This window comes from Hemitrygon akajei, chromosome 10, assembly GCF_048418815.1.
Source record: "Hemitrygon akajei chromosome 10, sHemAka1.3, whole genome shotgun sequence".
In the NCBI taxonomy this organism is placed as follows: Eukaryota; Metazoa; Chordata; class Chondrichthyes; order Myliobatiformes; family Dasyatidae; genus Hemitrygon; species Hemitrygon akajei.
Window position 1 is genome coordinate 150,470,682 of NC_133133.1, and position 24,455 is coordinate 150,495,136.

Below are 24,455 nucleotides of genomic sequence, written 5' to 3' on the forward strand. Positions count from 1 at the left end.
TTCTTCAAGATGTTTCTAAATCGGACCATCTTTTGCTTGATAAATCTTAGCGATGGTCACAGAGAGATACAAGATTGCAACAGGACTTTCAGCCCATTGAGTACATGCCAACCATCAGACACCCACCTTGGCACTATACAATCCCAACCCATCTTGTTCTCCCTCTATTTCCATCAACTCCCCCCCCCCCACCTCAATTTCCATTCATCTACACTATAGGGGCAAGTTCCATTGGCCAATTAACTTACTAAACCACCTGTTTTTTGTTTGGGAAACTGGAGCATTCAGAGGTAGCCCACATAGATGCAGGCAGAATATGAACCAACTGTGGCCTGCACTCCAGTCAATGGAGCTAATATCATCCTTTGTTCTGTGTCTTCATAAATTAACTGCTGAAACTGGAATGTAATATATCAGCGATTCAGTGGTCACAGTAGAATAGAAAAGATAGTTACGGTTAAATTATCCAATGTTATTTCACAGAGGAATGGTCAGCAGATCCATGCATCATCAGCACTGCCACCATCATTATCATTATGCACATTGAGCATGTATTCATATTTGTATAACGTGAGTATAATATTTAACATCTCCCTTCAAAACTGTCTTATTAAGCTTTGCACATGACATGCCCTCATGTTGTATTTTCATGAAGCATCTTAAAGTTCCAGGGAATTTACTAATATCGAGTGATTGATCTTTGCATGTGTAGTTAACCCTGTTATAATAGAGACATTTAAATAGATTATCAGATGCATTAAAAGTGAACTCAGACAAATTTTATGCAAGTGCATAACGCCATGTGCTGCATGGAAGGTTAAATCACTACGGGTGTAACTATATAAGACCTCAAAAAAAAAAATTGGTGCTTTGCAGCACCATTTCATAACTTCCCTTGAATCATTAAATGACAGCACAAGGCTAGAGCTTAGTAATACAGGAACGAAATCCAGCTTAGAACTATAATACTTTCTAAACAGCAAAGAACACAGCTGGAAAGAATAATCTATGTACATGGGTAAAAGTATGCCTTTTGCCCTTTACTTACTTGGTGCTTTACTCTTTGGAAGCTGTTCATATTTTTTGTTCACTGCCTTTTCTCATTTATTACATTTTTCATGAGTTGTATCCAGGAGCTTGTTAGAGCAAGATTTTTGCTCTCAGGCAAGACCTCAATGCACCAGAGCAATTCTGCAGATGGAGGCAATTGGGTCACAGCAATTGGATTAAGCCAAAGTGTTCTGAAGGATAACATCTGATTTTTTTTTAAAAAACTTGGGACTACAGGAACTAAAGATTTGCTTGTTGACTGGAGATTGCTCTTTCATGAAGTGTTGGAAATATTCCACCTTAACTGTGAATGAGTTTGAGGTAGAGCAGGAGGGAAATAATTGATGCTCAACTCCCTTATTTTCCATTCCATAATGCAATTATCATTCTCAGCACTGACAGCTTAATAAACTGTGCTATTTCTACTTTCAGCAAATTTAGTGAGGGTAATTTGCTCTGTTCCAAATCCACAGGCTTCCTAATAGGTGGTTTAAGTTCATATTATTCTTGAAATGCCAGCCTCAGTACTCCAGTAGTAGCTGGCGTATACAGCAGAGAGATGGGAACAATTCCACTATGGTATGATCAGACTTAAACTCTGCAGTACTAGCACATTCAGTTATGGATAGTAGTGGGCAGTTTTACTATAAATGAAATAAATGGACTTCCATGGATAATTGAATCTTAAAATCTTCAATAACGACAATGCCCAACATTTAGAACATAGAAAGTTACAGCACATTACAGGCCCTTCGGCCCACAATTTTGTGCCAACCATGTAATTCTATGCCTAGAATTTCCCTAGCGCATAGCCCTCTATTTTTCTAAGCTCCAAGTATCTTAAAAGACCCTATTGTATCCGCTTCCACCATCGCTGCTGGCAGTGCATTCCCTGCACCCACTACTCCCCATTTATTCATTTCCTGTGATCTGAGTGCCACTAGCCAGCCCAACATTTACCACCCATCCCTAAGTTTCATTAAGGAGGTTGTAGTGAGCCAGTGCAGATTTTCTGGTAAAGGTATTAAGGTATTCCCACAGTGCTGTTGTGTACATATTTCTTGGAATTTAGACCCAACGATGATATCTTTCCAGGTGAGATCGATATGCATTTGCAATTTGCAGAATAGAAGTAAAGTCTTTTCTGGATGAATAAATCTTCATACTTCTCCCCCCAGGAGGCCTTTCGAGGTGCATTCATTGACTATATTAAAGGATGGAACATAATAGAGTTTAGATAGAAAAAATAATGAATATGGGATCAGTACAGTAAAGAGGTCATAATCTTACTGGATGGTGGAGCAGTATTGAAGGGCTGAATGGCTTACTTCTGCTTCTATTTTTTCTGCTCCTATGTTCTCATAGAGTCCCAGAGTCAAACAGGATGGAAATGTCCTTCTGTGCAACTTTCCAATGCCAACCAAGATCTTGTTTAAGCTAGTCCCATTTGCCCATCTTTGCCCCCATTCCTCAACGCTTTTCCTATCTGTGAACCTGTCCAAATGCTTCTTAAGTCTTATTACTGTACCTGCCTCAACCACTTTCCCTGGCTGCCCAACCCTCTGTGTGAGGAAGTTGCCCACTCAGTTACCTATTCCCCTCTCATGTTAAGTCAACCTCAATTCTTTTTGCATCTGCTTTGACAGGATCAAATTTTCTTCAGGAGAATGTTTTGAAGAATGCTTTCGCAAACTCAACCTGTAGACCCTACTGCTTACACAATGGCAATGGGGCAGTGTTTCAAGTGCAGTAGCCTTTTAAAAGCTGCTGAGCTTCCGATCCCTGACATCCCAGTGATTCAGCACTCTAGCACATAAAAAGCAACAAAAAAACAGGCTTTCAGAAGATCTGACTCCAACATGTGTGGCAAGTCTTAATGCAGAATCAGCTCCATCAAGAACTGTTTATTTTTCTTGTAATTCTAAAGGTACTCCAAGCTGAAATGACTGAAGGAAATTCAAATTCTCCAGACTGTAGTTGTTTCTGGCTGGATATGAGCAGATTTCAGGGAAAAAGCAGGAACATACCGTTGTGCAAAAAGTGTATTGCATTCTGTACAGAGTTGAGAAAATTAGACTTGTACATGCAACAATTCCAAGGTGATTAAGCCTTAAATTAATGGTGCACTCTTAAAATATGCCGAGGAAACAAAAAGCAATAAAAGCACAGAGAACCTCTTGAGGGCAAAGTTGTTTAGGAAGGATGAGATAATTCATTATTGATGGATGTATTAAAAGAAGAGAATAAATTGGTCTTGTATGTTTTTCAATATTTGCCCTTTCCCTTATGTGGCACCGAACTTTCCATGGGAACTTCTACATTATTGTAGACATCGAAGAATACTTTCCGTGTATCATTTCAAATCCTGAGATTAAATTATGGACTTCACTGAAAGGCATTTCTTATTATTTGCGACACAAAACTGACAGAGAGCCTTTCTAGATAGCTTTGGTTTTCTGTGGCTTCTCTCCTTTTCTTTTTTGAGAATAAGGTTACAGGTTTGCCTGTGGTTCAGTGGTTAAATTAATAAGAGCACTGCACAAGTCAAAGGTGCTGTACTTGATCCCTAGCAAGTGCCAATTAATTGAGCTCGGCAATGGCAGGATTAGAATGGTTCATTTGGCCTGAACACACCCGTGTCATGAAAGAAAAAAAATCACCAGGATTTTTCTGCATTTATATTACCCAACAATTATACCTAAGATGTGTATGTTTGCATGACTAGTTTTGAACACATGTCCTTCCCAGGTTATGGCATGATTCCGTTCCTGTGAACTGTATGTAAGCTGGATAATTCATAATTCAGGACTGCGGCTGTGAACCACGTTCCTGTGCAGTCTATATTCCTGCAACAGCTGGCAAATTCATGATGTTGGTCAAACATCAGAGGTGTAGAGGGACATAGAAGTCCTCTCGCAATACTCCCAGAAGGTTAATTTCCAGGTTGAGTCTGTGGTAAAGAAGGCAAATGCAATGTTGACATTTATTTCAAGGGGAATAGCATATAAAAAGCAAGGAGATGATGCTGAGCCTTTAGAAGACATTAGTCAGGCTGCACTTGGAGTATTGTCAACAGTTTTGGGCCCCATATCTCAGAAAGAATGCATTGGAGAGAGTCCAGAGGAGGTTCACAAGGATGATTCCAAGAATGTATGCGATCCGGGATTAGCCATGATGGGGTGGCAGAGCAGACACGATGGGCTGAATGGCCTAATTCTGCTATGTCTTATGGTCTACAAAAGCTTGTTCTTATGTATGAGATGTAGATATGCTGGGCTTTCGTAACCTGGGGAGGATCTGCTGTCAATTACTGTGCCCATCTAAAATCATATCTGAAGAATGGATGCCTAAACCAATGTGTGTACTAGGCAGCAGAAAATCAGATGGTTTGAGCTGCCTCTTATACTGAATGATTGGATGCGTCTTCCCCCACCCAATATTTACTAAAAAATATGTTATGATTTTCTATTTGAGTAGACATCAAATGCACAACATTCCATCCAAATATAAGAACAAAAATTGAATGGCTTGTTTTCTGTCATCTGAATCCAAGCTTTATTACATGTTGTAATGTAATGTTGCCTGACATCCATTATTGTTAAAGGCATGTTAAAAGTTTCAAAAACATGTTTTTTAATTGAAATTGAACAGAAAGTATGGTTCCAATAAAGAGGTGATTGTTTCTCATTCCCATGTGATGCACGTTCGTAACCTGGGAGGGATCTGTAGTCATAGAGTTTTTTCCATCTTGGATCATACCAGAAGAACAAATACCAGAGCCAATGCATCTACTGGGCAGCTTGCTTAATAAAATTTAAGAAGTGATTGAATGGATTTGGTCCAGTCTGGTGTCCTACCCAAACTAATGGCCCACTTCAATGATAACATGACATTTACTCTCTAACAGGAGGAACCAATTGTCTTCTGCTTCATTCTAGTTGTGTTGTTGATGAGATGGACTTCTCAAACATGGAACTGGATGAAGCATTGCGCAAGTTCCAGGCTCACATTCGCGTGCAGGGAGAGGCCCAGAAAGTGGAACGGCTCATTGAAGCATTCAGGTACTGAGAAATGTTCTTTCTGAAGCTGCTTTTACAGTGTGTTCAGTGTTCATGCTCCTTCAGTTGTAAATTTGCTGGACTGGTCAGCTTGCTGATGACATTTTTATCTTTGTTTTCCAACCAGATGTGATGATTTTGTACTCAGTCTGGAAAAGATCATTTTGAATCTGTAGTTGGCCGCTTTGTCACTGTAGCTCAGCTGAGTGTGTGAGCTCCCCACCTACGAACGTACTCATAAAGAAATGGGAAATGGGTGAAAATTCTCTATGAAACACTACAATTGTTAAATGCGTACAACTGTAGTTACATTTAAAACTTTTTTATCGTTTTAAAAATGAGGTCAAAATATTGCAAATTTAATTTGATAGGGAAAATCTTTATTGAGATTTCTCCTCAAAGCACTAATATTGAGCATTTCATTGAGAATATTTAAAAATTGAGTAAATCTAGGAGTATAGTTTTGGTCGCTGACACTGAGTGCTGCTATAGAGTTGGCTGCCTATTGACCCTTCTTCCCGAGATCTAGTACCATTGAGATTAATGAAACTAAGCACAAAGAATGTTTGATACTGCTGTGTCCCTTTAGCAAAGGTAACTATGCATAAATTTCTCACCTGTACTCTGGTGGAAATCTGGATTGACTGATTTAGATACTTACATGGAAGGGCAAGTATCTTGTATGAGAATGGTGAGATTTGCAGCTTCTGCACTTCTAGCTGGGGAGCTCATAGTAGTAGAGTCAATTTGGCCTAGTCACAAGCACATGTAAAAAGGACCCTGGGTTCTGCTAAGGCTCCAGAGCCAACAAGCCTGCAAAGGGGTTCGGGTCAGATGGCCTGGGCTTAGCAAGTGCTGGTCACAGCCAGTAATTTGTGATTTGAGATTTGATTCAGGGCTTACGATTCAACTTAAGAGGAATTGGGAGTTCCGGGCTGCGGCAATGTTGAAGGTTGGTCCTGTAGGGCTGGTTTTACAAAGTGAAGTGCCATCAAGAAAGCAGCTCAATCTAACTGGCATCAGTGAAGGGTACATGTTTGTATTAACTCTGTATGGCGATCGCTGCCCATCCTACCTCCCGTTTTTAACTTCACTTTAAGCAAAATAACTAGTTGTCACTGCCAGGTGCCAGACAATTGGGAGATGGGAATTTGTGAACCTTATTTGGTCATGCACACTTGCTTTTGAGTAGACTGCCCGGTGTTTATTAATGCAACTGTATGTATTATCATCACATCTTGCCCCATTAACTTGCAAATAGAAACTAGTCACATTCTGGATGCAAGTGACACTGATGTAATGCCATTGAAGGAAGAAGTCTGAACTGTCTGCTAATCAGCAAGTGAATGTTTGGGACTTGTGGAGCATAAGTGTTGCTTGCCATTCTCCAGTCTGTGCCTGAACGTTGTCCGGGTCTTGCCATGTGTGGACTTGGACTGTTTCAGTATCTTGAGTAATGGATTGATTGTTTTTTTATTTATTCACTGTTGGGATGTGGTCACCGCCATCTAAGCCAGCATTTATTGCCCATCCCTAGTTGCCCTTGAGAATACCATGTAATCATTGGTACACTTCACTGTTTTTGATATTACGGTGAACCAAAAGAGGACTGTTGCTCTGTGGAATTCCTACAGCAACAGTTTGGGACTGAAATGTATGACATCCAATTGACACATCCGTTCTCCTATATGCAAGGTCTGACTCCTGCCAAAGGAGGTTCTTCTCTCTGATTTTAACTGAATCCAATGTTTACATTTGATCAAATGCTGCCTCGGTGTAAACATCAGTCACGTCTTGTGATCAAGGCTGGTCTGAGCCAAATTGTTCAGACTGATCTCAAAGTGCACGGTGATGAGGCACTTATCGCTGATTAGAAGCCACTTAATGCCACTTTTCGTAGACAGGACACATCTTTGAAATTTTTATTATTGTTGTATCGATGCCAATAGCTGTCCAACAGCTTGGATAGAAGTGCAACTGGATCAGGAGTGACAATCATAAGCACTGATGCCAGGATAATTTTAGAGCCCAAAACCTTTGCTGCATCCAGTGCTGTCAGCCTTCGATAACTGGCTGAAGAATGGTTTCGCTGTTGATGGACATTTCAGGAGGAGCAAAGGATGGATTATCCTATCAGCAGTTTTGCTTTACAATGCTTTGGACTTGCTTTTGCATTGGTATCACTAAGGATAGGGATACTCTTGGAGTTTACTCCTCCCATTAGATGTTTAATTGTGCATAATCATTCATAAATGCACATGGCAGAAGTCCAAAACTCTGATCTAATATGTTGGTTGCAGGATCACAGCTCGACAACAAGCTGTTTTCACTGTTTAACATCCTGCATTGGCACACAGTTTTTAAGTTTGGCAAATGATGCATCTTGTCTGCTCTTCTACTGTTCTTGCTGAGCAAGGGTTGGTTTCTAAGCTTGCTGGTAATAGTAGACCTAGACACAAATCCGACAGCCCAAGGTGCCTTGTGAACGCCTGGTTTTATGTTGCTATATCTGTTCGGAACTGATCCCATTTTGTATAGTGGCAGTAATACACAACACAGTGGAAGATGACCAGATTGTGAGGTCAGGATTCCATCAGGAAGGCTGTGTGCATCTGCACCAGGTCATCAGTGTATTTTCTTTATGATCTTTTCTTTTCTTAAGCTCAATCTAACAGCTATATTTATCAAGATTCAGCTGGTTTGTTCAGTGGTGAATTGTGCATTGAAGGCTTTTCTTTCTTTGTGCTCTTCAAATGAACATAGAAAGTAGTAATCAATAAGGGTCTCTCTTGCCAACATATGACCTGATGTAATAACATCTTTATAGGACTTGGAGTCAAAATTAAGCCCTCTCAAGGCCACTTTTCTCCAACTCTGCTGCTACCGGTAGTTAAATGGGAAATGTTATTTGGCAGAGTTAATGATTGGACTTACGATGTTCATATGATTCTGAGGATTGTTTCTTGTCTTCTTTTGAGATGACTCTCTCAAATATGGCTCAGTTCTCTACATGTTTTTGTGAAGGCATAACCTATTCAACTGGACTAGCTATACCATGGTCTTTGTCAAGTGCAGTGCTGCATTTTATCTTTTCTCATTTTGAGTGTTTTGATACAATGCACACTTGTTTGTCTTTGTACACACTTGCTTTTTAAAAGAAAAGTTAAGGCTTGAGCACGTTGCTCTGTGTCTGAAATATATATACAGTTCAGAGCGGACAAGGTGAGCACATTTCCTTCTGTACAAGAGAGGTGGAAGTTGATGGCAATTCAATAATTTTGACCATAAGACATAGGAACAGAACTAGGCCAGCTGGCCCGTTGAGTCTACTCTGCCATTTCATCATGCTGATCTATTTCTCTCTCAACCCCATTCTTCTGTATTTGCCCTGACTAATCAAGAACCTATCAACCTCCGCCTTAAATACACCCAATGACCTGGCCTCCACAACCACCAGTGGCAACCAGTTGCACAGATTCACCACCTGCAGGCTAAAGAAATCCCTCCTCATCTCCATTCTAAGTGGATATCCCTCTATTCTAAGGCTATGCCCCCTAGTCCTAGACTCCCACTCCATAGGAAACGTCCACTCTATCTAGTCCTTTCAACATTCAATAGGTTTTAATGAGATGCCCCCTCGTTCTTCTAAATTCCAGTGAATAAAGGCCCAGAGTCATCAATCACTCCTCATACAATAAGCCTTTCATTCCTGGAATCATTGTCATCAACCTCCTCTGAACCCTTTCCAATGTTCTTAAGTAAGGAGCCCAAAAGTGCTGCAACTGAGGCCTCACCAGCCAGGCTCAGCATTCCATCCTTGCTTTTATATTCCAGTCCTCTTGAAATTAATTGAATTTACCTTCCTTACTATCTACTCAAACTGCAAATTAACCTTTAGGGAATCCTGCACGAGGACTCCCAATTCCCTTTGCACCACTGTTCCTGCTAATTTGGAATGCTCAGTGTGCACAAAAATCCTGTGCTCTGCAATTTTTTACCCAGTGACAACAACATGTGCGCACTGAAAACTTTTAAGTGGAAGGAAACATGAAGTATTCCAAGGATGATAAACTACCAAGTCCAGCTTGTTGTTCATTGTTCAAAAGAAATAAAATAATCTACATCAATGAGTCATATTTCTCATGTACTGTATGGCAGCATGTAATAAGATCAATAGCCCTTTGCTTCTTTGGAATTTGACATAGTGAATCAATAATTTCTTTTATAAAAGCAGTACTGTATAAATAAGACAGTTCTAAAAACTGCAGACAAATCATCACAAATTCCACGTTGTCAACACCATCCGCATCAGAAATGGGAAACGGAAATATGATTGTGCACAATCATGAAATATACTTAACATGCCAACCAGGTAGAGGGTGAAAATTTTTTGTGCGCCATCACAATTCCTTTGTATGCCAAAGGCAAAAGATGTGTGCACCTTAGAGGGAACATTGCTTTGCACTTTGGATATTTGAGTTTTCTCCCTGATTAGAAAATAGTCTATAATTTTATTCCTTCTACAAAAGTGCATGACCATACACTACTCGACACTGTATTCCATTTGCCATTTATTTGCCCGTTCTCCTAATCTGTCCAAATCCTTCTGCAACCTCCCTGTTTCCTCAACATTACCTGCCCCTTTTCACCTATCTTTGTATTTTCTGAAAACTTGGCCACAAAGCCATCAGTTCCATCATCCAAATCACTGATCGGGGTAAAAAGCTTCGGTTCCAACACTGACCACTGCAGAACACCAGCAGCCAATCAGAAAAGACTCAGTTTATTCCCACTCTTTGTCTCCTGCCAATCAGCTCTATCCATGCTTGTATGTTTTTTGCAATACCATGGGCTCTTGTTAACCAGCCTCGTGTGCGGCATCTTGTCGAATGTCTCCTGAAAATCCAAGTACAAAACATCCACTGATACTTCTTCATCTGTCCTGCTTGTCATTTCCTCAAAGAATTCCAACAGATTTAATAGGCAAGGTTTTTCCTTAAGGAAACCATGCTGAATTTGGCCTATTTTGTCAAGTACTCCAAAGCCACATCCTTAACACTCAATTCCAACATTTTCCTAACCAGTGAAGCCAGGCTAACTCGCCTATAATTTCCTTTCTTCTGCCTCTCTCCCTTCTTGAAGAGTGGAGTGATATTTGCAAATTTCCAGTCTTCCAGAACCATTCCAGAATCTAGTGATTTTTGAAAGATCATCACTAATGCCTTCACCATTTCTTCAGAACCCTGATAGAAGCTCTTTATTCCAATTGTTTACTGTGACAATTCAAATTTCCTAGCTGCTGTGGTATGTCATGAATTCCTATTTCTAGTTCATTATGGTTTGGAGTTGCTGTCCAGGAATTTAACCAGTTTCGAGTTCTCCCACTGCAGATGGGGGGAGGGGGGGGGAGGCAGTGAACTCTTATTAAAATGGGGGCCCTAGGACCCTCATACACTGTTTAAATGTCCACCGATGCAAGTGATACTATTAAAATGAAGGATTGGCACATCAGTGTTTGATAACTTAGATGAACTGTTCTAATTCAAATTTTTAATTAGTATGAGCCCATCTATAATAATTACAGGAGCAGGATGGTAGAGAACTGTTTAAGCAAATTAGAAAGATGTTATTGACACCATCAACTGGATAATGACCTTTAAACATGCTCATTTAGATTAATAATTAAACTGATTAGTGTAGGTTGTGTAGCTGAGAGAAAAGTTTAATAAATTTGCATCCTGTTTATAAACTTCAAAAGTTAAACAAAATTCATTGTGATTACTGCTGCTGTGTTTACTTTGCAGAAAGCAATTCTTAGAATACGAATTAGCCAAAATCTGGGTTTAAAATGTGATCCTTTTTAAAGCAGGTCATAGGGATTAATGTATTGTTGAGATAAAATAGAAGCAAATTCTCAGGAGTAATTCAATGTCATTTCAGGTGAATAGATATTAACAACAACTCATCGTGTTGTCCTGTCCTTCCTATCTTGCCAGGTTGCACATTCAGGGCATATTTCTTATGGGAGTAGCATTATTCCCCCCTCCCCACCCCGCCTGTTCTCTATTCAATAGATCATGTTCCGTATCGATTACACTTTGTCACCATTTACCAATGTGTGTTGATTCCCTTAGTGGCCCAATAATCTATTGATTTCAGAATTGAATGGCCCAGAATAGCCCTTTGCAGCGGGGAATTCTAGGGCATTGAAGCAATCTGTCCAAAAGGTGGAAATTGCAAAGTGCTGGAAGCATTCGTCAGGTCAGGTGTTAACTGTGCAAAGAAAAATAACATTAACGTTTCATATCAAAGGCTCTTCCTCAGGACCAGAATGGTGAAGACAGGTTAGTGTTAAGTTGCAGACAGAGTATGAGAGTGGTGGTAAGACAAAGAGAAGATTTATGATAGGATGAGGCCATCTGCTTGATACATTGAGTATACTAAAGAGGAAAAACAACCATTGAGACACATAAATGCCGTGAAATAAAGATCTAAGCTGTTACAGAGAGATGAAGTCAAAAGAGAATATTAGAAAAGCCCAGTACATTAGACGGTGTCTGTGGACAGAGAAAAACAGACTTAATGCAGGGCCAGCCAGAGACTAACCTGACTTGGTTGAATTTGATATTGAGTCCTGAAAGCTGCTGTGTGCCTAGTTGGAAGATGAGGTGCTGTTCCTCATGCTTATGATTGGTCTCCTTGGAACGGTGCAGGAGACCATGGATAGAAAGATTTCACGGCACCCTCACTCCATCTATCATAGCCCTCTGGAATTCTCACTTGCAAGCCGTGTTACTCTCCCTCCTCATTGCCAATAAGATGACGGCACACTCTGGGTCTAATTGTAGATGTGTTTGTTCATCCTGTACATCTTTTTTTATGATTGCAATTCATTGCTAGATATTAAGAACATCAGGCATTCCAGGGCTATCTCGTTGGCGAGTTGCTCAATAGTGATGGAGCTGGACATCGGGTACCATTGTTGTATTGTCCCCTGGACTTGTTGCGTACCATTACATCGTGATGGTGTGCAGTGCAAGTGATTGTCCTGGACATTTTTATTGGGATTGCAAGACCCTGTTGGACATTGAATACTGAAAGTCTGATTCACTGGTTCATTGGCAACACCAACAATGAGGGAGCTGTGTTGCCTCAGTTGTGGTGAGGACTAGGCGCAAGCCTGTTGCGGTGTTTGCTCGGTGCTGCCATCTGGTGTTCACTTGGTGGAACAACAAGCTGGATGAGGACTACAGTTGTGCCACTCAGGGAACTAGGCAATATTATTTTTTCTTTCTGACTGTACGTTTTTCTGAAATCATTGGTAATGCTTGTGGCACCTCCCTTTTTCATTCCATGCTCCACCTTCCATTCCTATCAGATTCCATCATCCATTGCTGTTACCTCCACCTCTCACCTCAGCCTCTGTCACTACTCCTTCCCTCCTCCATCTGAATTTCACCAGCCCTCACATGGAGCTACCTATCACTTGCTGGCTCGTTATACTGGTTATCTCCCCTTTATCTCTAAGTTCAGATGATGGGACTAGGTCCAAAATGTTGACTGCTTATTTCCCTCCATGGATGCTGCTTGATCTGTTGAGCTCTTCAGCAGTTTGATTATCTTTTGCTCCAGCTTTCAGCATCTGTTGTCTCTTATGTCTCCAAGGTTGCCGATAGCATTGTTCCTCGAATCAGTCTTCCCATGCTCAGTGTGTCTCTCTCAGGATGGTGACATTGATGTTGCTATATTTAACCTCCCAGACTATGATAGAAGTTTGATGTTCAGGTCTATAACTGCTGGCTTGTTGCTGGTATCTACCTGACTTTTCAGCTGTTTGCAGATGCCATGTCAGAGAGAAGGCAGGAATGTAAATTACTGTACATGCAGTCAGTTTTGGAGACTTGTCTATTGAGATTTTTTTGTTCTGGCATTGACAACAGTTTGAGGCAGTCCATTTACCCAAAACACTCCTCCCATTGATTCCCGATCTACTATTTCAACAATAACCCCCTCACGGGGATCAAGGAAAACAAAGGGCCTCACTTGCACAGAGCAATAAAGTGCCGGGCTCCCTGAGCTGAAAACCTGCCCTTTGTAGAACTAGCTGGTTGTTTGGGGGTAAAAAAAACATGTTCTCTAGTCCAGCTACTGTATATGAAGTTAACAGTGATGTAAAACAGCATTCCCTCTTTGCTACCTTCTCAGAATAGGTGAAGAACTGCTACTGTGCTGACACCTCTGTGTTCTTTGCCATCTCCAGCCCAGTACCTGCTCTCCTCCACCCATCATTTCTTTCCACGTGCCCCATGCTTCCCCTTATTGCCTCTGTGGTTCCTGAAATGAGTGACAAGCTGAGCATTGCCTCAATGCTACCCTCCCTTTCACTGACCTGCACTATTCAACCTTCACTCCAGCACATCCTCAGTGGGCTTTGTAACCCCAGCTGCGTTTGGAGAAGGCAAGCTGTCGTATAAATGCATATTGCTGACAAGTGCGTCTACCCACAGGACATTTACAAGGAGCAGCGCAAATTTGCTTCAGTAACCCAGCATACAATGCTAATTATTTATATGAGAAAGATAATAGATCCATTAGCAGAAACACTCCTTGGAAAGTACGTGAACCAGGTCACGATGTGTCTTCATCTTTATGATAACTACAGTGGGAGCTTGAATGACCAGTCAAGCAGATTGTCAGGTTCTTAATTAAACCAATACAGAAATCAGCATATTATTTGAGAGTAATGCATTCCTCTGGGAATATTAAATACAGGAGCATTGTCTTATCTAAAACTGTCAATTTTACAGCAAGGTATGCACTGAATTTATTTGCTTCAGGTTCTTTGCTGAAGGCTCAGCCTGCCAGTCACTCGTGCCTGCTTCTGACTGTTTTTAACTCTTCTGTGTCTTCTTTCAGCCAGCGCTACTGCATGTGCAACCCTGATGTGGTTCAGCAGTTCCACAATCCGGACACCATCTTCATTCTGGCTTTCGCTATCATTTTGCTTAACACAGACATGTATAGCCCCAACATCAAACCAGATCGGAAAATGATGCTGGAGGACTTCATTCGTAACCTACGGGGTGAGTGCAGCTATCGAACACAATCTTGGGAAATAATCAGAACATTTCATGATACTAGAAGATGGTTTTACAGGATTCAGCTACCCTCATTACTTTCCTGGTGTCTAGCGTATGTAATGTCAAATGAAAATAACATCATAACTGTATAACATTGATCAAGGAGAATGAGGTGATTGTGATGCAAAATATGTATTTTCTATAGTTATTTTTCATTAGAGAAGATGAGTGGTAAGAATATATTATGTCCAGTGTTTCGGTGATAAAATATGAATTTCTGATTGGCAATTAAAAGGCTATTTTTATGCAGATGAGTTGGTAATGTATATGTAGCACACACAAAATGCTGGAGGAGATCAGCAGGTCAGGCAGCATCTATAGGGATGATTAAACAGTCAACGTTTTGGGTTGAGACCCTTCTTTGGAACTGAAGAGGAAGGGGGAAGGCACCAGAATGAAAAGGTGAAGGAGGCTAGCTGGAAGGATGATGGGTGAATCCAGGTGGGTGGGAAAGGTCAAGGGCTGAAAAGGAAAGAATCTAGTGGGAGAGGAGAGTGGACTATTGGAGGAAGGGAGTGTGGAGTGGATCGAGGGGGGAGTAAGAGTGTATATTAGGGGGAAGTAATAGTGTAGGTGTAGCCTAGGGTAAAGGTGAAAATAGCAGATGGAGGGGAGGGCGTTGGTAGGCTGGATGGATGGTGTAGAATCAAGATTCTTGTTTTTCAACCAGTGCTGAGGAGAGAGAATGAATGAATTAGGTCGTTGGCAGGCACTGGGACCCAGGACTTAGTGGGATGGAGTGTGTCAGATTCTTGCGCACAAGCTAGCCTGGACTCTTTTGTGTTCCCTGCTGTGAAGGGTTTTGCCTTCATTTGGATGTCTGTATGTACCTACAAGACAGTGTTATTCATGAGTGTTAATATAAATAAATATGCTGAAGCAATTTCCTACTTCTCTTAAAGCTACAATAATTACCTTTTCCTTTTAGCATTTTAAGCTAAGTTAAGCCCATTAAAATGTGTTGTGTATAGTGACAGTATCTGAAAGAAAGTGAAGCTGTACTGTTGCTCCTCGGAAGAGTTCTCTGCAAGAATTTACAGCAGTCAGGAAAACACACTGCTGCTTCATCATTTCTGCAAGGGTTGACTCAGCAAAGCATGTTCACAGTCACATTCTCTTGCTTCCTAACTTCTGCTGAGTCCTTCTTTAATGCATCCACAGTTCCCTTTACATCATCTAAATCTCAAATGCATTCAGATAGTCTGAGTCAGAGCCTCTGACTTTGTAGGGAAATCTCAGAAGCCATGTGGAAATATTTTTAGATTCAGGATTCAGGTTTATTTATCACATGAACAGCAAATGTGTTGTTTGCATGAGCAATCAACACACACACACACACACACACACACACACACACACCACCTCCAACCCAGAGCAGGCCTTTTCTTCCCCTTTACCCTAAGCTGGCCTCTAACTCCCCACGCTGTCCTTGTAGGGCACCGTGGTAGGTTAGTGGTTGGCGCGACGCTATTACAGCTTGGGGTCAAAGAGTCATGGAGAGATACAGCACAGAAAGAGGCCCTTTGGCCCATCTAGTCCATGCTGAAACCATTTAAACAGCCTTCTCCCATCGACCTGCACCGGGACCATAGCCTTGTATACCCCTACCATCCGTGTATCTATACAAACTTCTTGAAGATGTTGAAATCGAGCTCGCATGCACCACTTATGCTGGCAGCTCATTCCACACTGTCAGAGCCCTCTGAGTGAAGACGTTTCTCCTTATGTTCCTCTTAAACTTCTCACCTTTCACCTTTAACCCACGGACTCTGGTTGTAGTTCCAGCCAACCACATTGGAGAAAGCCTGCTTGCATTTAACCCATCTATACCCCTCACAATTTTGTATACCTTTATCAAATTTTTCAATCTTTTATGTTCAAAAGAATATAGTCCTAACCTATTCAATCTTTTCCTTATAACTCGGGTCCCCCAGACCCGGCAACATCCTTGTAGATTTTCTCTGCACTCTTTCAACCTTGTTTACATCTTTCCTGTAGGTAGGTGACCAACCTGCACAAAATATTCCAAACTAGGCCTCACCAACGTCTTATACAACTTCAACGTAACATCACATCTCCTGTTTAATGAAGGCCAATGTACCAAAGCTTTCTTTACAATCCCATCTACCTGTGATGCCACTTTAAATGAATTATGGACCTGATTTCCAGATCCCTTTGTTCTACCACTCTCCTCAGTGCCCCACCGTTCACTGTGTAAGAACTACCCTGGCTGGTCCTTACAAAGTGCAAAACTTCACTTGTCTGCATTAAATTCCATCTGCCATTTTTCAGCCCATTTTTACAGCTGCTGCAGATCTCTCTGCAACCTTCCTCGCTGTCCACTACAACCCCAAACTTTGGTGTCGTTCACAAATTTGCTGATCCGCTTACCCACATTATCATCCAGATCATTGATATAGATGACAAACAACAATGGATCTAGCACCAATCGCTGTGGCACACCACTAGTCACGGGCCTCCAGTTAGAGAGCCCAACCCTCTACTACCACTCTCTGGCTTCTCTCACAAAACTAATGCTTAATCCAATTTACTACCTCATCTTGAATGCCAAGTGACTGAACCTTCTTGACCAGCCTCCCTTGAGGGACCTTATCAAATACCTTGTTAAAGTCCATGCTGACAACATCCACTGCCTTGCCTTCATTAACTTTCCTGGTAACTTCCTCAAAAAATTCTGTAAGATTGGTTAGACATAACCTACCACACATGAAGCCATGCTGACTGCCCTTAACCAGCCCATGTCTATCCAAATACATATATCTCCAGATCCTTAGGCTACGTCCACACTAGACTGGATAATTTTGAAAATGCCGGTTTCACGTAAAAACGACAGGTATCCACACTAGGCATTTTTTAAAATACCTCTGTCCACATTAAAGCCGATATTTGGGTGAATTTCCTCCTACTGGGCATGTGCAGGACACACAGAAAGCAAGCAAAGAGGAAACGGTATGCTAGTTACAGACTAGAAAAACTTTAAAAGAAATTGCCAAACAAAAGACTTGGTGTGTGTTTGTCCAGTTACAGACTAGAAAAACTTTCAGCATCCTCTGTAAGAAAATTTGTATGTTCTTCCTATGAGCATATTGCTTTCCTCTGGGTGCTCCGATTTCCTCAAACAGTCTGATACTAGGTTACTAGTAACAACGTACTAGTTACTAGGTTAATTGGTCATTGTAGATGTCCTGTGATTAAGGTTAAATCAGTGGGTTGCTGGGTAGTGCAGCTTGTTGGGCTGGAAAAGCCCTTGCTTTATCTCTAATTAAAATAGAATAAAAATATTGCTACAAACCTAAAAAGGGCAACTAAGTCTGAGCCACAACATCAACGGACTTCACCGCTCAGCACCATCCTGACCCCATTTTGTTCAAAGCATCTGATGTTGCCATGTCAGAAACCACCAACAACTTAGGGTGGTAGCTAGGAAGGAGAATGCCACAAGATCCGTGCAATTTCATTAAAGGATAAAAATGCGCAGCTCACTCATCTTACATTGGACAACACTGCAGAAAACGAATGGGAGAAGAATTATATAAGCAAATCTATGGGGTGAAAAAAGTTATTAAATAATAGTCATAAGGAAATTTATCTGCCTCTAACTGAACCTCAGGAAGAGGTTGTGAAACTTAAAAGGTAATTAAGTATTTTAATGCAGCCCTTGAGTGTTCAGTCCAGTGGAGAGATAGATGGCATTGAAGGATATGGAATGGATTGTTACATATAATCTAATGGCTGCAATAAATCCAACGTGAAAAGGAACATGAATGGATTTTGTAATGGATCTGAACGCAGGAAGGACTGGATAAGCAAAGAAGGGGAACATCTTAGTTGGAGTAGTCCCCACAAAGAGAAGTTTTAGACTTGAATCGAATATGATCTAATAAGGCCGAAGACTAAAGCAATAGATGGGAATGATTGTGAAGTAGTAGCAGGTTAACCATGTTAAACTCAGAGAGAGGTCTGGATTAAAGCAGTTACATGAGCAAGTGAGGTTTAGCAAGAACATTTTGGGACATTGTATATAGACAGCTGTTAACATTCCTATTAACAGAGGAGGTTAAAATTGGGATTGTGTACTAACCCATTCCAAAGTCTGGACCGATCACTCCCAAGGCAAATGCAGGATTTTAAATGCTGCACCAGAAAAATGCTTTCACGTTTTCCTGTCATGACATTTCAATTAAAGGGGATTTCCTGGTCTTGAAGCTGAGCGATGAGAGATCTGCAAAGGGACCATGGCAAGCTAGAGGTGGCTTTATTTTGATGAGTGAAAGGGCAAAAATGTCACAGGATGCCATCAGGAGGAGAATTCAGCCTTGCAGTCATGGACAGGTGCTGCCGTATGATTGGACGAAATCATGGAACATCTTCAGTTGGGGTTTAGCTTCATCTTCAGAGGATTCAGAAAATTAAAGTGAATGAAGGATTGGAAAGTATCCTGTCCCAAAGCCAGTGGCATGTGATGATTTGGGATTATTCATTCCACCACTGTCTACCACCTTCATTGGCTTAAGTAAACCATGAGTATATCATGCATTTAAATATAAAGAAGTGAAGTAATAAAATGTAATAAAAATTGGTTTTCCAATCGTTGCTTGAATGTCATTTGTCATGGTGATGAGGAAGCTGACAGAAAGACTGGTAAAACAAGTAATTTGGCCTGGTTAGGATTCTTGATTTGACAGTCAGGTCAATTTACAGTGTATTTAAGATGAACCAAATTTAAATATTATTAATTCTACTTAATGTAAATCCAATTTCTTTGATTCTCCACTGCAGCATTTGGTGCTTATTTATGTCTTCTCATTCCCTCACTTCCATTAACTAGGTGTGGATGATGGAGTGGACATTCCCCGTGAGATGGTTGTCGGGATTTATGAACGAATTCAACAGAAAGAATTAAAATCCAATGAAGATCATGTGACATATGTAACCAAAGTAGAAAAATCAATCGTGGGAATGAAAGCAGTAAGTTCAGTGAATCTTTGCTAATTATGTCTCAGAGGTAACCACACACTTACATGATGCAGATATTCCTTGTTTTCATTCCCTAAGTAGGTACCTTGTTACCAGTTATCCATCATAGTCAGTAGAATCAAAATCAAATCAGGTTTAATATCACTGACATGTAGTGCGAAATTCGTCATTTTGTGACAGCAGTACGGTGCAATTGTTCTGTTCACAGACCTGGCTCGATAAGGCTGAAAGGCACAGACTCCAATTATTTACTTAGGACTACAAAACTTAGTTAATTAGGACAGAATAGCAAGCATTAAAATACCTACCTTAATATGCATGGGCCCCCTCTCACAACAACACCCCTCCCACTCTGCCCAATCTGCAGCAATGGTCACGATTGCTGAGCCCCGAAGAACTACCCCCAAGACCCCTACCACTCTATTTTTATACCCTCTGAACTGATATAAAATGCTGCAGTTCACCTAGCCTTCATGTTCCCATAGCTGTATTCCCAAGGTATATTGCATTCCCGTGGTTGTATTCTCACGGTAGCATTCAAAGTTCCTGCAGCTAGTTCTGATACATTCAAGGCCATGGTGGTTGGGAGACATTTGGCAAGCACGAAGATTAACCCTTTACGATACAGCAATTGATAAAAAATATAAATTACAATAAGAAATATATATACTTTCTATTTAACTAAAATGTGCAGGGCATTCTAACTGGCTCTATCACAGTCTGGTATGGGGTGGTGGGGGTTGCTACTGCATGGGATTGAAATAAGCTGCAGAGAGTTGTAAACTTAGTCAGGTCAGCTCCATCATGGGCACTGGCCTTCATGGTATCCAGGACATCTTCAGAAAGGCAGCATCCGTCATTATGGATCACCATCTCCCAGGCCATGCCTCGTTCTCATCGTTACCATCAGGGAGAAGGTACTGAAATGTGAAAGGCACACACTCAACAATTCAAGAACAGCTTTCTCTCCTCCGACATCCTTTTTCTAAGTGGACATTGAACCCTAATCCTAACCCTACCTCACCACGTCTTAATTTCTATTTTTTCACTACTTAATTTAATGTAACAATTCTATATTTAATGTAATAGGTGTTTTCTCTCTATCATTATGTATTTCATTGTACTATTGCCTCAAAGTCAACAAATTTCACGACAAATGCCGGTGATATGAAACCAGATTCCGATTCTAAGTAGTGCTAAAAGAGAGAAACAAAATAGTGGGTTCATTGTAAGTTGTTTTCAAAATCCTTGTTTCATGGCCAGCTGTGAAATTTCTTTTAATTTGAAATATGTCTGCAATCTGGGTGAGGAGAAAGACTCTGAATAGAATCTGATCTTGTGCAGTAGAGGCAAGGCGGGCACTGGTGAACGACATCTTGTTTTGCATCTGTCGGCATTTTTTTTCTTTAAACTGAATCGACAACACCTTATTCAGTCAGCTTTGAGTGATAGAAGGCACTGGAGACAAAATTGCACCATATTATGCCTGGGAGTCAGATACTCAACCATCAACTTATTGAACTGCTGACAACGTTTAACTGACTTTAGTGGCCTCTGCAATTTTTTAATTGCTTTCATGACAGTAATTTTGCTTGTGCACATTGGATTCTTATAATTCTCTGTAGATTGATTTTGCAACAAATTAATGTCAGGTATTGCTCTGCTTACAGTGAATATTACCATTAAATTTGCTCTGTCCTTCAAAATGGCTTTTGAACAGATTGTTAACATATTCTTATCATGTTCTGCAACCCATCAGCAGAGGCTGAAAGGCTCAGATGTGCCATCTAGTGGCCAATGCAGGGCTGATGAATAAATCAGCCCATAGCTCAGAGAACATACATATACAATATGCATTCCACAGAAAGAAGACAGATACAATTCTGGCCTTGATCGGTTGAGTGAGGTACTTTTCTTTCTCCAAATTGATCTGACCAACAGGAAATTATCACAGAGAAGGATAAAGTACACTTTGGAGAAAAGAATAAAGGTGAATATACAAACATGAGAAAATCTGCAGATGCTGGAGATCCAAGGCAAGACACAGAAAATGCTGGAGGAACTCAACAGGTCAGACAGTGTCTGTGGGAGAGAGTAAAGAGTCGATGTTTCTGGCCGAGACCCTTCATCACGACTGGAAAAGAAGATGAGAAGTCAGAGTAAGAAGATGGGGGGGGAAGGGAGGAAAAAGAACAAGGTAGTAGGTGGTAGGTGAAACCGGGAGAGGGGAGGAAGGTGAAGTGAGGAGCTGGGAAGTTGATTAGTGGAAGGGATAAAGGGCTGGAGGAGGGGGAATCTGATAGGAGAGGGCAGAACACCGTGGAGAGGGAAACAGGAATGGAGAGTGATGAGGTGGGGGGGTGGGGTAAATTACCTGAAGTTCCAGAAATCGATGTTCATGCCATCAGTTTGGAGGCCGCCCAGGCGGAATATAAGGTGTTGCTCCTCCAACCTGAGTGTGGGGTCATCACTGCAGTAGAGGAGGCCATGGACTGACATGTCGGAGTGGCAATGGGAAGTAAAAGGGGTGGCTATTGGGAGATCCCGCTTTTTCTGGTGGACGCTTGGTGAAGCGGTCTCCCAATCTATGTCAGGTCTCACTGATATATAGTAGGTCTCACCGGGAGCACCTGATACAGTAGTGTCGCCTCACCTGGAAGGACTGCTTGGGCCCTGAATGGATAAATATACTCTGAATAGTAACACGAGAGATCAAAGATTTTGCTTCCTGAATTCTTTTGGGTGCATCTTATGGATTTTGGGCTGCTGATCATGAAAATCACCATGACGTTTTCCTACCATGCACCTTTTTTTTGGAAGTCATCTATATTTGTTATTTCAGTTCATAATTCCAGTTAATGGAAACATTGTCCACAATGTCAGCTGAAAAGTTTTCTATCTTGTCCAGATGTGCCTGGACATTTTTGGGCAGGGCAGATGCTGCATGGCAGGACAGGTTTTAGAAAGACCATGGAATTTAGAAATTTCCATGGAGGATTTCAATATTTAAGACAGGTGTTTCCCAAAATAACTGATGCCAAGATTAAGGCAGGCATTTTTGTTGGTCCACAAATCAAACAAGTCATCACTGAACATCTTCTAGTGGGACCAGAAATAATTGCATCGAAGGCATTCAAGGTGTTGAAAATTCTCCTGGCAACTACAGAACACCAAACTACGTGCAGCTGGTTGACAACATGCTTCAAGCATGCAAAACGACAAAGTACAACATGTCACCAAAGATTTATTTTCTGCATTTCCATTTAGACTTTTTTCCTGCAAATCTTGGCACTGTCAGTAACAATCATGGTGAAAGGTTTCACCAGGACATTGTGGTCATAGAGAAATGGTATCAGGGCAACTGGAATCTATTAGTGTTAGCTGATTATTGTTGGATACTTTAGCGAGAAGCCTCAGATACTGAGTACAAATGAAAATAATCAATGAAACATTTGTAGCTTCATTGGACTATTGCAAAGCATTAGCACCATTATGCAGTTAAACACATTATATTCAATAAAAGTTAATTTCTTGTTTCTCCAAATTCCTACACGATACAAGTAGTCTGGAATTATATCTGTATTCAACTTCAAGCGGTCTATCATAAACAAAAAAAAATCTGAGGAAGCAACACTTTAAAAAAAAAACTGTTGTCCTGTGTAATCTTAATAGAGTTGAATCGCGATGTGCTCCAGAGGGAGCGAATAGTAGCTCGAAGTTCCATGGGTGACTTACTGGTTTTCTCTGTAATTCTTGTGGATCTCCAGAATTAATTTGGGGGGATCGAAGGACATATGCAAGAGATTGAAAGGCACCTGAACTCCCACAAAATCTCTGCAGCATCTAGCGAGTAAAGACACCCATTACACCTTCAAAGCTATAATACCAATCAAACTCATCTCCAAGCTCTTGGGTCTAAAAACATCCTTCACCTCTACCACGATTACCCTCACACTGGTGCTTCACAAGGTTGCACCCTCAGCCCCCTAGTTTACTCCCTGCGCACTCATAACTGTGTGGCCAGATTCTGCTCTGTCTCCATCTATGAGTTTGCAAATGCCACCGTAGTAGGCTGTATCTCAAACAGTGATGAGTCAGGGTATAAGATGGAGATAGAGAGTTGGTCATTAACTTCAGGAATGGGGGTGATGGCCATGCTTCTCTTAACATCAGCGGAGCTGCAATCGAGAAGGTTGAGAGCTTCAAGTTCCTAATGTGAACATCAACAAGAGCCTGGCCTGGCCCAACCATGTTGAAGCCACAGCCAAGAAAGCTCACCAATGCTTCTATTTCTTCAGGAGTCTAAAGAAATTAGGCATGTCTCCTTTGACCCTTACGAATTTACAGATATGCTCCATAGAAAACATCCTATTTAGGTGCATCACAGCTTGGTTGGCAACTGCTCTGCCTGTGAGAGTAAGAAACTTCAGAGAGTTGTGGGCATAGCTTAGCACATCATGCAAACCAGCCTGCCCTCCATGGACTGACTCAGCATAATCAAACATCCTACCCACTCAACTCATTCTGTCTTCTCACCTCACCCACTGGGCAGAGGATACTCAAATCTGAAAGCATGTAACACCAGGCTCAAGGATGATGCAACAGTTCCCTTGTGTGATAAGATGAAACCTTGACCTCAGTGACTGAGGTCATATTATCACACTAGGAAAAGATGACCTTGCAGTTCATTGTCTACCTGCACTACCCTTTCTCTACAACGGTAACATTTCATTCTATACTCTGTTATTGTTATACTTTGTACTATCTGATGACACTGTTGTAATGAATTGATCTGTAAGAATGGTATACAAGTCAGGTTTTCACTGTACCTCAGTACATTTAATGATAATAAACCAATTTACCAATAAACCAAAATCAGTCCAATACTCTAAATCTGTGACAGGTGAAAATGTAAATGGAAAATCCATCGGAGTCAAATGGGATTCTCTACTTTTATATTATTGAGAATTAAAAAGGGAGTGTGGTTAATTTCTGCAAAACATTGAAATAATGGCTGCAGTGTTAGTCCCCATATTAGCAGAAGATGATTACAATTGTACAAAGATTCATGAAATTGATATTGGAAATTACTTAAAATTTTTAAAAACCTCGCAAAAATGTTGGACTTTAAAATCCTGCAAATCTAACATGCGTGATTGATACTGTACACTTAATGTAGAAAAGTGTCTCAAAGCACTCCAATGGAAAA

The 24,455-nt window shown here is 41.0% G+C and overlaps 1 protein-coding gene across 3 annotated transcripts in view; it reads left to right on the forward strand.

Annotated features, from left to right (window-relative positions):
* The window catches only part of LOC140734818 (IQ motif and SEC7 domain-containing protein 3-like), a 371,261-nt gene that overhangs the window by 287,098 nt on the left and 59,708 nt on the right, over positions 1-24,455 (forward strand). For all 3 annotated transcript variants that reach the window (XM_073059384.1, XM_073059385.1, XM_073059386.1), the window contains exons 6-8: positions 4,989-5,111; positions 14,025-14,191; positions 19,098-19,237. In XM_073059384.1, coding sequence (XP_072915485.1) covers positions 4,989-5,111; positions 14,025-14,191; positions 19,098-19,237 — 430 coding nt within the window. The remainder of the gene's footprint in view (positions 1-4,988; positions 5,112-14,024; positions 14,192-19,097; positions 19,238-24,455) is intronic.